We start from the raw sequence: 13,634 nt of genomic DNA, 5'->3' as shown, positions 1-13,634 counted from the left end.
GGACAAATGACCCTGGTGAGCCACCAAAGATGGGGAACTCCAACTCCGGAAGTGGTAGGTTATATGCACGTCTAACTCATCTTCCCCAGGATCCAGGCAGCTGGGGCACTTATAATATACCAACTCCTCTCAGTGGGGATTCCAAAAGGTCCTCCTGGGAAGTGGCTAATTCTCCAGAACATCAGCCTGACCTGCATGTGAAACACAGGAGCTGCCAGGAGGAAGCTGGCCACAGGCACTGAAATGATTCAGGCAAAGGGATGGAATGGGATAGCCAGAGCGGTGACTACAACCCCCTGTCTTAACAAGGCTTCTTCTAGACTGGAGGTGCTGCTTGGGAAACCACTGTCCCACTCTGATTACACACACAAGGGCCTGTTTGCAGGTACCAGGGTAGTGCATAACCCAAATTGCCTTTTACTTGTGATTTTAATCAATTTATTTATTTGTTAGTATTTTTTCATCTTTTATTGATTTTTTTGGGGGGGGTTACACTGGTTAACAAAATTATCCAGGTTTCAGGTGCACATTATCTGTACACTGTATTTTATGTTCACCATCCCTTGTTAAGTTTTTCATCACCATTCATCCCTCCTTTATCTCTCTCCTCTACTTCCTCCCAACCACCTTCCCGCAGCAATCACTGCCCTGTTGTCCCTGTCCATAGTTTCTTTCTTTCTTTTTTGCTCAATCCCTCCACCCCATCCCCAACCTGGCCCCTTAACCTCCCTCCTCACCTCTGCCTAGTGGCTTAGCTAGACCTCTAACAATTGGCAGCAGCCAGTGAAGAAAGAAAGTAAAAGCAGCTCTCAACCTGCTCTCTATGGGTCTGTCTCCGCTTTGCTTGTTAAATATGACATACGAAAAACTGAGCTATATTTACAACTGTATTCCAAGTCTGTCAGCTCCGTACCATTGTTCAGCACATTCACTCTATGGAGGTAATACAGGCAACCTAAGAGGAAAGGACACTGCCGAATGCCATGTGCTCTTGTCCTGTGGTGAGCTGCCTCTTTCTCAGGCGATTCCGTGGCCTTTCTGAGGGCACATTTGGGATCTAGTAAATGCAAAGGGAATCGATGGCTTTTGGCCTCCAGTGCCGCTTCTAATTTTCAAGACTGTCTCAGAATATCAGTGATGTTTACAAATGACTACTCATCTTCCCTCACTAGCAATTCATTTCCTTTTTTCCCATTCAGAAATATAAAAGGAAATGATGTAGTTAATGGTTGTTTAAACTTCTCTAGATTTCTGGAATGCATGGGGAAAGGGAGAGAATGACATTGTGAAATGTAAGCTTGTGTCACTGGTTTTGAAAAGAAAACAAGTGTATATTTCTGTGCCTTGGTATAATTTGGGCGGATTTTCTATGCATATTAAGATAACACTGATGAATTAAAAAATCTATCATGCATATATGAAAAGAAATAGTTTGCTCCATATCATCCTGAGCTAATGTACTCTGTTAGATTTTATGTTTCCTACGGCGAAGGGAATGCCAGCGATATGCTAGGGAGGAAAGGTTACCCTGGGGCAGGGTCCTTATTTCTCCAGTTGTGCCTGTTGGTAGGCCCCCAGGGCCTCTGCTCTGGTCCTCGCTCTGCTCAAGTCTGTCTCGAACTGCCTACCACACAACCATCCATCAGATGGTCTGTTCTACTTAGATTATTATTTCCTCCTTAATCAACTTTTCCAAACCCTCCCCTGCGCCCATTCTTTCCATTGCTCTGTCATTTTCTACTCTTTCTCCCCAAAAGACAGGCAATCCTCCTTTATACATTCCCTTCCGCTCACAGGAAGATAAATCAGTGACCGCACTTGGTGCCAACCCCTTTCAGAGTGGGTTCTACTCCATTGGTGCCTCTGCTCTCCCTTCCCACCTCCAAGCCCTGGAAGTGAGGGAAGGAAGTAATTAATTTACTTTCAAACCTGGGAACCAGCTCAGCCCTTACCATAACAAAGAAACGAAGCAACTAAGAGCCTTTTGAGGGCAAGATGGACAAAGGAAGGAAACAAAGAAGGAAGGGGTGAAGATCTTTAGTTCAGGATGCAGTTTGATTTAGAAAATGAGACTAAGAGATTGCAGAGACAAAAAAAAAAAAGGTGGCTTCCTACAATGTTCAGGCTTGCTACTAGTAGTGTGTTATCCTTGCTTCTCCCCTCTTCCTCTTTTTGAAAGCCAAATGCATTTTCAACTGACAAATTATACAAGGAAGAAGCTGCAAACTGGGTCTCTCAGTAGAGGGGCAGCGGGAAAGGGACAGGTGCAGGAGAACCTTCCGCTGTCCCGGAAATCACAACGCGGACTCTGGAGGAGGGATGGAGGCAGATTACTACCCACTTCCCGTGGAGCAGTTGGGCGGGAGTGTCCTGACCTGCAGAGGCAGCTGGGTGCATGCAGCAAGGAGCTCTGGAGCCAGGTTACCTGCCTTTGCATTCCTCTCGGTGTCCCTGTTCCCATTGCCACATCTTTTGGCTGGGGATGCTCACAGCACCCAGTTTATAGGCTGTTGTGAGGATTAAATAAAGTGAATACGCATGAATCAGGTAGACTGGTTTCTGGCAAGGACTCAATGCATGTTAGCTGCAAAACTTGGTCCTTCTTAAATAAATAAATTAATTACATGATGAAATAAATGTATATTGGGGTAAATATATATATATATAAGGCTCGGTGCATGAATTCCTGCATGGGTGGGGTCCAGGGGGAGGGGATAAGGCAGTTGGCTGGTCTGCCTGCTGGTCTAACTCCTGGTGGAGGGGACAATTTGCATATTAGCCTTTTATTATATAGGATATACACTGAGTGGCCAGATTATTACGCATTCAGAGATCATAATAATCTGGCCACTCAGTGTATAATGTAGAGGAAAGGAAGGGTCATCATGTTTATTATCATAATAATTCAGCATCCCTGGAGATGAGGCTGCACTAATCTCTGGAAGTTGTACATAGCTTTATTCATGTCCTCTCCCTCTTCTGCTGTCAGAGGGGTCCAAGATCCCAAGCTTCCTGTTCTGTCCTTTTCTATGTACTCAATTATTTATTTGTCCGGGTCAGTGTTTTCTATTGTTTTCATCCATCATGAAGACTATGGTTATGCTCTTGTGTGGAAAAGAAGCATGGCCCCATAACCCTTGCTCACTGATTCCTGAAAGGCTGGTGGGGGGGAGGGGGGAGAGGAAGAGGCGGGGGTAGAGGGGGTGTCAGGAGCTTCTGACTGCATTTCTCCCCCTGTCCCAGGTCATGGGTAGAGGTGGAGCCTAACCACGGAACGTTCTTGACACAAATCCTGAGATTATTTGTGTCCTACCAGGATTTCAAAGAGATCATGCAAGGGTTTTTCTGAGACCTCTGTTTTAAGTTATAATAAATACTATATGTTCTGGGGAAAAACAAAAACAAACAAACAAACAAACAAACAAAACCACAGTTCAGAAAAAGCCAGCTAATTGCCAAACAAATAAAACCAGAACTCCCTTTCATGCTGGAAGGATGGCTGGAGCAGAGTTTGCATGTATGGAGGGCATGTTTTAAAAAACGCAAAGCTCTCTTGCCTTTTCTTACTAATCTACCACTAGGGCCCAGGAGGGCAGCAGTGGGTTAGAAACGGGGTTTCTGTGCTAAGTTCGGAGACGGCCAGAAGGCTTGTTGTCCCTGCTCCTGGCGTGCTGAGCTACCTGCTGAGTTCCACCCAGGACAACGCGTGGACCCAGGGAATCTGACATTGAGCCCTGATAAGATGCCACCATCTACACATCTCCTCCGCTCTGTCCTTCACTATCCGAGGCCAGGTCTTAGGTCCAAGCTCTTTCCAAACAATTAAATGCCCTCTAGGAAGAAGTCTTACTTATCCTCCTCCCGGAAACATTTTCCACTCGTTGAAAAAGCCAGGAATCCTCTTCTTTCTCTCCTGGTGGCAATTCCAAAGGGTCTTTAGCAGAGAAGCTGAGCCAGGTCCCGCCAGCATCCCAGTCCCCCCTGCGCTCACTCCCTCACTCGGAGCCGCCGCATCTTTGCCGCATCGCCGGTCTCCGAACCAAACTCTGTCCAACTTTCCCTCCCTGGCTGCAGCCGGGGCGCCTCCGGGAAACTGACCGGGGATGGGGTGACCCCGGCCCGGAGCCCCCAGAGCTGCGCGCCCGGCGCCCAGAGCAGCGGACTCGCCCGCCCCCCACTGCTCGCCTTGGGGTCCCCGTCCCCGGACACCAAGATCTCACCTCCCACCCTCTCTGCCGCTGGGGCAGCTCAGCAAAACCTCGCCTCCCCCTCCTTTGCGTGTTCCTCCGACCACCCTCCCAACACCCGGACCCCACCCCCACCCAGCGGGAAAGCCCAGCTCGGGGCTCCCCAGTTATGTCGGCGGCGGCGGCCGGAGGTCACCACCCTGCACCCTGCTTCCCTCCTTCCTATTCATTTTCTATTTTTAGTGAATTCATTGGGGGGTGACATTGGTTAATAAAATTATGTAGGCTGCAGGTGTAACAACCCTACAATAGATCATCTGTACATCGTATTGTGTGCTCAACACAAGTCTCCCTCCATCACCCTGTGTCCCCCGCCCCTCTTTACCCTCCTCCGCCCCCTCCCCTCCCGTCCCCTCCGGAATCACCATCCCGGTCCTCTGTCCCTGTCTCTGAGTTGCTTTTTCTTAATCCCTCCTTTCCCATTCATTCCCATTTTCTCTCTCTCTCTCTCTCTCTCTCTCTCTCTCTCTCTCTCTCTCTCTCTTTCTCTCTCTCTCTCTCTCTCTCTCTCCTGTCGTGTCTCTGAGTTGTTGTTTTTCTTAATCCCTTCATTCTCTCTCTCTCTCTCTCTCTCTCTCTCTCTCTCTCTCTCTCTCTCTCTCTCTCTCTCTCTCTCTCTCTCTCTCTCTCTCTCTCTCTCTTTCTCCTCCAAGACTCCTACCCAGACAGGCCGATCCTCCTCAGTGGCACTCCCTTTCATTCATACATACACACACACACACATACACACACGCACACACACGCGCGCGCACACACCCATACACACACACACACACACACACACACACACACACACACACATACACGCGCGCACTCACGCGCTCCCCAGCGCAGACAGCCCACTGCACTTTCCAGACGCCCCCTCCTCCGCACTCCCCTCCCCTGCACACACTTCCACCCACTCGCCATCTGCGCCCTCCCCCCGCCCCCTGCCCGGCCCCCCTCCCTGAGCCGCGGACCCGCACCGGGGCGCAGGGACCCCGCCAGACGCCCGGACCCCTGCCCGCCGCCGCCGGGACCGCGGGGGCTAACAAAGGGCCGCGGGGCCGCGGGGAGGCAGCTGCGCCCGGAGCCCCGCGGGGCCGCTCGGAAGGCGGCGGCGGCGCCGGAAGCCGCGGATCGGACCCCGGAGCGCGCCGCTCGGACGCCGGCCGCGGGCACCATGGGCTGCTGCTCCGGGCGCTGCTCGCTCATCGGCCTGTGCGCGCTGCAGCTGGTGAGTGCCCCCCGCGCCCGGCCCGCCCGGCCCGCCCCTCCTGCTGCCGGGACCCCCACCGCCCTCCTGCCCGCCGCTCGGCCGGACCCGCACTGCCCTGCCCCGCCGTCCGGGCACTCCGGGTGCCGCCGCCCCAGGGAGGAGGGCTCGGCTGTCCTTAGGTCCCGCGCGCTGGGCTGCGCCGCGCCCCCGCCGGGTGTCGCCACGAGACCCGGTGGCTCCTGTCGGGGCGCGGGGTGGGGTGGGGATGGGGGGTGAGCGGGTTCCCGCTCCCGGGTGGCACCACTGGCGTTTGCACCCGCAGCATCTCTGCTGAAGTTTCTCGGGGCTCTTTCTTTTGGGGTTCTTTGCAGCCCCGTTGTTTAATGGGAATGTCCGCCTTCTGAAGCTCGGACTCCTGGCTCAGAGCGAGGTGATTCTGATCTTCCTCCTCCAGCTGGGGAGGTGGTGCCCCAGGACTCGGGGGTCTCCAGGAAGGGGGGCCGGCTGTGTGTGTGTGTTTTAAACAAAGTATTGTAGCCCCATGCCCTTCCCGTTTAGGCTTCGATTTTGCTGAAATGCTGCGCATTTAGAAAGCAACAGACTGACAGCTGTCATTAGAGAGAGACCAGAGAGAGAAGAGGCTCTCTGGTGGCACAGTGGCGAGGGGAGAGGAAAAAGTGCTTTCATTGTGGGGCGAATGCTTTTCTTAACATGTGTCCTCCTGGGACCCAGGCTGGCCCTGCGGTCTGTTCCGTTTGTCACTTGAGGTCAAGGCCACAGACCTTTTTGTGTCAGACTTTGGTGTGTGAGAGATTAATAGACATTTCCCTTTCAGTAACCCTTAAGACAGGCTCTGCAGATGCCCTGCCAAGCTTTCTTCAAAGTGTCGCTTGTTTTTTTTAAAGTCACAGCATTTTATTTATTTATTTTTTTAAGAGCAAGAGGGAAACGCTTTTCAGGGAAGGATAATAAGTAATGCAAGACATAAACCAAGGCATAAGATGATCCTCTTCCTTTAGTAGTTAGTCCTTGATCCCATGGACGTTGTAAAAGGCTTCACTTTCCCTGGCCTCAGTGTTCTGCTCTCCCATAAAAGCCTCAAATGAGATGTGCTCTTCACAGTTTACTAAACATGTGCACAATTTGTGTATTTATAGATTTGAAATCTGTGGCTACTTTTCTTGAAATCTAAGGGATGGTTCCTTCTGTCCTGTTCAATGGGACATAGTCTATAGAGTTTTCTTGAAAAATAATTTTAAGTCTCACTTGACATAAATGTTTTTCTGTAAAAAGAAAAGGCCAGAGGATAATTTATATTTTGGCTATTAGAAATGGACATGGCTTATAAGTGGGGGAAAAAACTGAATAAATAGTCAACCTTTGACTATGCAAGATTGTAGATAGACATATTAGATTGTGTAATCTATAATGATATAATTTTTGCCATTTTATATTACTGGATAAGAGTTTTCAATACAGGGGATTTATCAGTCCAATTATGATGTCCTTAGTTGGTGTTGTAATGTTTGTGATGATAATGTGTTCGAGGTTTCATATCTTGGCTTGAAATGCTTCCAGTTTCCACATATACCTTCTTAGTTGCTACCAATGAGTCTTACTCTTTAAAGCTTGTCTCAGATTCCCACTTTCTCTATGAAATCTTTTGTGGTGCTCCAGGCAAAATCAATTACTTCTTTTTCTGAAATTGCACAGCGCTTTGCTTTTTCCTCTGTCAGAATACACTTCATCCCCTTAACTTATTTTATTATATACACGTGTCTCTCATCATTAGAATGTAAATAACCTGAGGCCAGGGATCAACCATTATTCATCTTTGCAAGCCCTGCAAGTCTTTAGGAGAACTCATCTTAGGAGGTGGGACATAGTGGCTGAATTTATTATAGCAATTAACATTTGCAACCCATATAAAGTTTTTGTGTAAACACGATTTTATTTTACTCCTAAAATTATCCTCTGAGGAAGGCCTCCTTCCCATACCCGGCAGATGAGGAAGGTGATACTCAGAATTAAAAACTTTTCCAAGTCAGTAGTTTTTGGTAAAGACAGTAATGTGATAGTAAACACTTAATAATTGGATATCAAACAAAACATGTATGCATATATTACATTATTATATAATACATCATATATATGATACATAGCACTCATGTGACAAATAATAATAATAAAACATGTAATGCTCTTAACTATAAATCCTATATAACCAGTTAATTCTGGCAGAATCCTTTTGTTGAATTTGATGAACTCCTTGGTTCTGTAGTTCTGACATGAATGCTGATTAATATGTTTATTTTCTATGAAGAGAAACAAGAACATTAAAAAGGGAAGCTAGCATTGGAACTTCACTCTATCAATGACATGATGATGGTTTGCAACCTTGGAACGTTCCCTGCTGAGATTGGAAACTGCCCCCCTTCATGGAGGGCCAGGTGAGACTGGAGAGAGAGGCAGGCCACTCAGACTGGCAGGGAGCAGGTTCAAGAAGCAAGGTGACTTCCATAGAAGCTGTTGTAAGATGAGTTGATTTCTGAACCCCTCCCCTTGCTAGAATCTTTAAAGTTTATTATATAGAGACCTGTATGGGGTTCAGTTACATGGACCATCCAGATGGTCTCAACAAGACATTGTTCTCTCCAGGCTTTGTCTTTGAAATGGCCCCTACGGTGAACACAGTGGGCAGAATGTATATTCCCAGGGAAGGACGGGGTGAGGAGCCTCTGGTTGTCCTGGTGCTGCTCCAGGGTCACCTGGAGGTCACGTCCTCTTGATGACCTTTTCCAATACCTGAACAGATTCTTTGCTGAATTGAATCAGTTTTCAAATACTGGAAAATCATTTAGTAATTTTTTGTGTGCTATTGCCAATAATGGCATGGCACATTTTAGGTTTAATATGCATTATTAGAGAGAAGCTCTCCATTGCTTTCTTAAGTCTAGACCAGTGGTCAGCAAACTCATTAGTCAACAGAGCCAAATATCAACAGTACAACGATTGAAATTTCTTTTGAGAGTCAAAATTTTTAAACTTAAACTTCTTCTAATGCCATTTCTTCAAAATAGACTCGCCCAGGCGGTGGTATTTTGTGGAAGAGCCACACTCAAGGGGCCAAAGAGCCGCATGTGGCTTGCAAGCTGCAGTTTGCTGATCACTAGTCTAGACAATCGACAAAACTGTTACACCCTGATTTTCAATATTTGCCAACTCTTTGGTGTAAATACTTCCATCTTACCAAGTCAAAGTACACCATTACACCACGGCCTAGTACACCATCACACAGATAAAATAGGCATAAAGTAACCTCAAAAGCATCAAGTAAAACACAATAAAATAATTAGGAAAGGAATATACACTGAGTGGCCAGATTATTATGATCTCTGATCGCATAATAATCTGGCCACTCAGTGTGTGTGTATCTGTATGTATATATATATTAGAGGCCCAGTGCATGAATTCGTGAATGGGTGGGTCTGGCCAGTCTGGCAAGGGGGAAGGGCTGTGGGTGGTTGGTTGGCCTGCCTACTGGTCGAACTCCTGGTTGAGGGGACAATTTGCATATTAGCCTTTTATTATATAGGATATACACTGAGTGGCCAGATTATGTGTTCAGAAAGCATAACAATCTGGCCACTCAGAGTGTATTTTAAATATTTAGTACATTTGTTTTAATATGATTTACTTGTTTAAGTTTATAATATTTCTTTTTAATGAATGGATGTGTTTATGAATTGGCTTACAAATTCTTAAAATTTTAACTGACTCCTGGAGCCAGGAGAGCCTGCTCTAGGTTACCACTGGGTAGGCTGGCAGATCTATGTTCTTTCCATTGCAGTCATCTGTCTTTTCCCCCATCTTTCATATTTTTTTTTTCCTGCTCCCATAAACTGTTGGAAGAAGGAGATTATGAAGGAGTAAATAAGTGTGGGTGTTGAGAGAGGAATGGTTCTCACAGAACACTTTCGCTGATGAGAGTACATGCTAATGATGCGGAATGACTGTGCAGGTCATTGAAAGATGGCACATCCACCTCTTCTCAGAAACAAAGGAAAAGTTCTTATGATCTCATTTACATTTCATCCAAACAACCCTCCAGGGTGAAGCATCTCATTGACAAATATCATTGGAGGGAAGTTATCCTTTTGGGGCTAGTGTATTTGGATGAGCAATGGTTTGCAATTTCAAGTCCTCTTCCGCATTCTTCAATCCCCTACTCTGGCCACCTCCCATCTCCATGCTTCTATCCCTGGGCAAATTAATGGGTTTTCCTCAGATTTTGCATTCACGTTCTTAATTCTGCTAGATGAGTTTAAAGAGAAAGAGAAAAGTGTGAATACACACTTATAGAGAACTGTGCAAAGGAAAGCCTTTGCAGTTCCGCACTGTGTAACAGATCCATCAAATCATCAAATCATCCAAGAACTTTTGAATTTATTTTTGTAGAGATACTTTAGTTTTTTTTAATAATGTGTAATTTTATTATCATATATGTGTGATCTAGAAATAAAAAGGAATACCTGATCATATGCTTTTTACTAAATTAGTTTTAGTGCCACATTTAAATGAGTCTCAATTGCATGTTTTTAAAGTCTGACATTGTGCCCCAATGTCCTTTCAGAGTCATTTTCTTACAGTGGTTTTGGTGAAGTGTTGAACTAAGGTTGTTAGGGATTATTCCCATAGCGTTTTAGACGTCTTCTTGACACCACAGAAGTCAGACTCTAAGAAGCATTCAACAAAACGTTGTCACAGTTTCCCAGGGAGCTTCATTTCATCGTGCATCACATTATGGAAAGGTGGCAGCCACGTTCCTATTAGAACTAATATTCAGTGCCACAAAGTAAAATACATCCACTTCACATTCTACAGGAACAGAAACCTTTAAAATATTTGTAGAAAGCCAGCTGCTTTTAACGCATTGAGGGGCTGTAAGTTTTATTTGAGAAAACATCTTCTCAAATTAAAGAAAATTAGTAATTGTTTTTTTCTCACAGTAAAAATCCTGGCGACTTATCTTTCTGTCCATACCACATTCAAACCATCTTGTGACCACCTGTGGCACTATAATGTTGAGATAAGGAGTTGGCAGGTGTGTGAATGATGGTGTTGTTGTTGTGGTAACATGTTTTTAAACTAAGTTTTGTGAAATGTTGTACCATTCACCTGTAATAGATAGTTGGCAGTGGGTACAGAAATACATTTCTTTTACTGTGTAGATGTGTATATTGATACTTTTGCTTTAACATGTTTTGAATTTCAATAGTTCTTACTTTTCTTCTATGCAATATATTTCTTAATATTTTATTTTCCATTTTTCTAGTATATTTAAATGTCCTGGTTCATCTCATAAGATGCAGAAAAAGTTAGGGAAATTAAAATTATGGATAATAATGAAACTTCAGTTATAGTGTGACTGGTGTTAGAATCCTTATAATATTCTACAAATACAGATCCATTTACAGCTGTCTTTTTACTTAAGTGTACATTCAGAGTATAGAATTTGCCTAGGAATTATTATATTCTCATGGTCTTGTTGCAGATTGAATTGTGTCCCCTTCACCCAGAAGTCCTTACTGGGGGTTAGGACTACTTATGTTGAAAGATGGGGGAAAAGACAGATGACTTTAATGGAAAGAACACTAGATCTGCCAGCCTACCCAGTGGTAACCTAGAGCAGGCTCTACTGGCTCCAAGAGTCAGTTAAAATTTGGTATCTTCTGTGTTTCAAGATACTCTCATTGCTGAGTAGAGAATGGATGAGAGGGAATAGAGGAAATGAGAGACATGATGCTCTTCTGTTGTTCTGAATAAGAGATTATATGAGCCAGGCACATATATAACAGCAGATAGGAGAAAGGATGAACATGACATATGATTTAGGAGCAGAAAGCCTAGGCTAGGACTGGCTGAGGGGTTGACCTACACATCTTGCATAACAGATTGCAATTGTGGTACTTTTTCCTGAGAGTTGGAAAATTGGATGTGGAGGTATAGCAGAAATGTTCCTTTGGAGATATAAAGGTTTAGTTTAATTATTATTATTTAAATATATATATATATATATATATATATATATATATATATATATATATATATAGTATATTAGTGGAAATAGAATTTTTAAAATATATTTTATTTATTTTTTACAGAGAGGAAGGGAGAGAGATAGAGAGTTAGAAACGTCCATGAGAGAGAAACATCGACCAGCTGCCTCTTGCACACCCCCTACTGGGGATGTGCCCGCAACCAATGTACATGCCCTTGACCGGAATCGAACCTGGGACCTTTCAGTCCGCAGACCGACGCTCTACCACTGAGCCAAACCGGCTTCAGCTTTAAAATATATTTTTAAAGATTTTAGAGAGGAAGGTAAAGGAAGAGAGAAATACAAACATCAATGATGAGAGAAAATCATTATCATTGATTGGCTACCTTCTGCACTACCCCCACTGGGGATTGAGCCCGCAGCCCAGGCATGTGCTAGAATTGAACCTGGGACCCTTCAGTCTGCAGGCCTATGCTCTATCCACTAAGCCAAACCAGGTAGGGCAAGGTTCTGTTTTAGACACTTTAAGATTTTGATACATGAAGTCAAGTAGCTGTCAGGTATATGAACTTGGAGCTCAGAGGACAAGATTGGATTGAATACTCAGAATCAGGAATCATGAGCAGTATTAGCATTTAAAGCCCTAGATGAGGTCATCTCAAGAGAGAGTGTAAAAGTAGATGAGAACAGGACTCAATGTTTTGAATGTGAGTTTTACGGAGGTTATTTGGCAAATACTTGGTAAAGTTGAAATGGACATGCTTTCTGAGGTGCATAAAAAAATTCATGCTTTTAACCCAATCAATACTAATTGGTTTTAATGTGTAAATTGTCATGAGTTTACAACAGAATATAACATCAGACTAACAGAAAACATTTTATCAAGGACTAATATTCAAAATGCCAATTAAATGGACGTGCAAGCTAATGACACATAGCACTGTGTCCAATGTACATTTTTTATATATTGTGCAAAGATACTAAAATAAAATGGGAGGTAGCCCTAAGTACTCTTAAAGGAACATTCTTATCTTTGGCCTACATAAAGTACTGGAGAACAGATATTTTAAGATGGGTATTGTAAAACAAAATTCTGATGAAAGCATTGAGTCTTACTCAATGACAGAAGTTTGGGAAGATGAGACACTTGAGCTAGTTGTTCGCTGTTCTCTTTGACTTGGTAAGAAGATCACCAGTTCTTTGGTTTGGAGGAGAAACATCTATTGGGAAAGGGAAATATGGGCGTAGGCTTGTGGACAGTAGGGATTGGAGGTACTGACCAGGGCTCTTCATACACGAATTAGATGGTCCATTGTAAGGGAAGCAGGGGCAAGATCATGGTCAGTTTTTCTAGTTTCTGTAGTCTTTTGTGCATAGAGAGCCACTCTTTAGAATGTTTTTTTTTTCTGATTAATTGTACTCCTAAATTATTAAGTAGAATTTAATGTTTGAATGTTTTTTCTCCACTCTCTCTGCAGGTACACTTGCATTATGAATGGTTTCATGCAGATGCCCAGTTTCTTTGTTAACAAGGGCATTGGAGTGTAATTTTAGCTATCACATTCTTATAAGAGCTATGAGCTCAGTGGATGTGATGATAAGGTGTAAATATATTTCTGACAGTTTCTCCCTATTCCGGTAATTAGAAACATGGCTATCCTTTGGTATTGATTAATATGTACTATAATATGTGCTTGCGTGTGGGAAGCCCCAGGCTGTAGAGGTGACTGGATAAATCAGTTAATTAAGTACAAAGAGGAATGCTCTACTCTCCAGTTATGTTTTCTGTACTGGTAACTATAATAGTTGTAACAGGTCATAATGAAGATCATGGGAAATATAAAATTCTCATTGATGACAATTCTTTCTCAATTTGTGTTTAAAATAGAAATCCTTGATGAGGGAGCACTTTCAAATTATAGTTTATGAAAGGTAGCATAGCTGAGATTTGATGGGGCCTCAACAAATTATCTAGATTCGTCTTTGGTGCTATGGCAGAACTTTATGAATCTCCAATACCAAAGACCCTTCCATTGATTCATAAAAATCTCCGAGAATGGAAATTTTTACTATATTTAAATAAAATTTTTGTGCTTCTATTTCTATCTTATTTTCTACACCTTTGTCT

At 44.0% G+C, this 13,634-nt stretch overlaps 1 protein-coding gene across 2 annotated transcripts in view; it reads left to right on the top strand.

Annotated features, from left to right (window-relative positions):
* Nucleotides 1–5,211: 5,211 nt before the first annotated feature.
* The window catches only part of NKAIN3 (sodium/potassium transporting ATPase interacting 3), a 418,418-nt gene continuing 409,995 nt past the window's right edge, over nt 5,212–13,634 (top strand). For both annotated transcript variants that reach the window (XM_084865070.1, XM_084865069.1), the window contains exon 1: nt 5,212–5,463. In XM_084865070.1, coding sequence (XP_084721196.1) covers nt 5,410–5,463 — 54 coding nt within the window. In that variant the 5' untranslated portion in view covers nt 5,212–5,409. The remainder of the gene's footprint in view (nt 5,464–13,634) is intronic.

Source organism: Pipistrellus hanaki (genome assembly GCF_964339955.1).
Source record: "Pipistrellus hanaki genome assembly, chromosome: 17".
In the NCBI taxonomy this organism is placed as follows: Eukaryota; Metazoa; Chordata; class Mammalia; order Chiroptera; family Vespertilionidae; genus Pipistrellus; species Pipistrellus hanaki.
The sequence above is the reverse complement of the archived record's forward strand: the minus strand, read 5'-3'. Positions and strand labels throughout refer to the sequence as shown.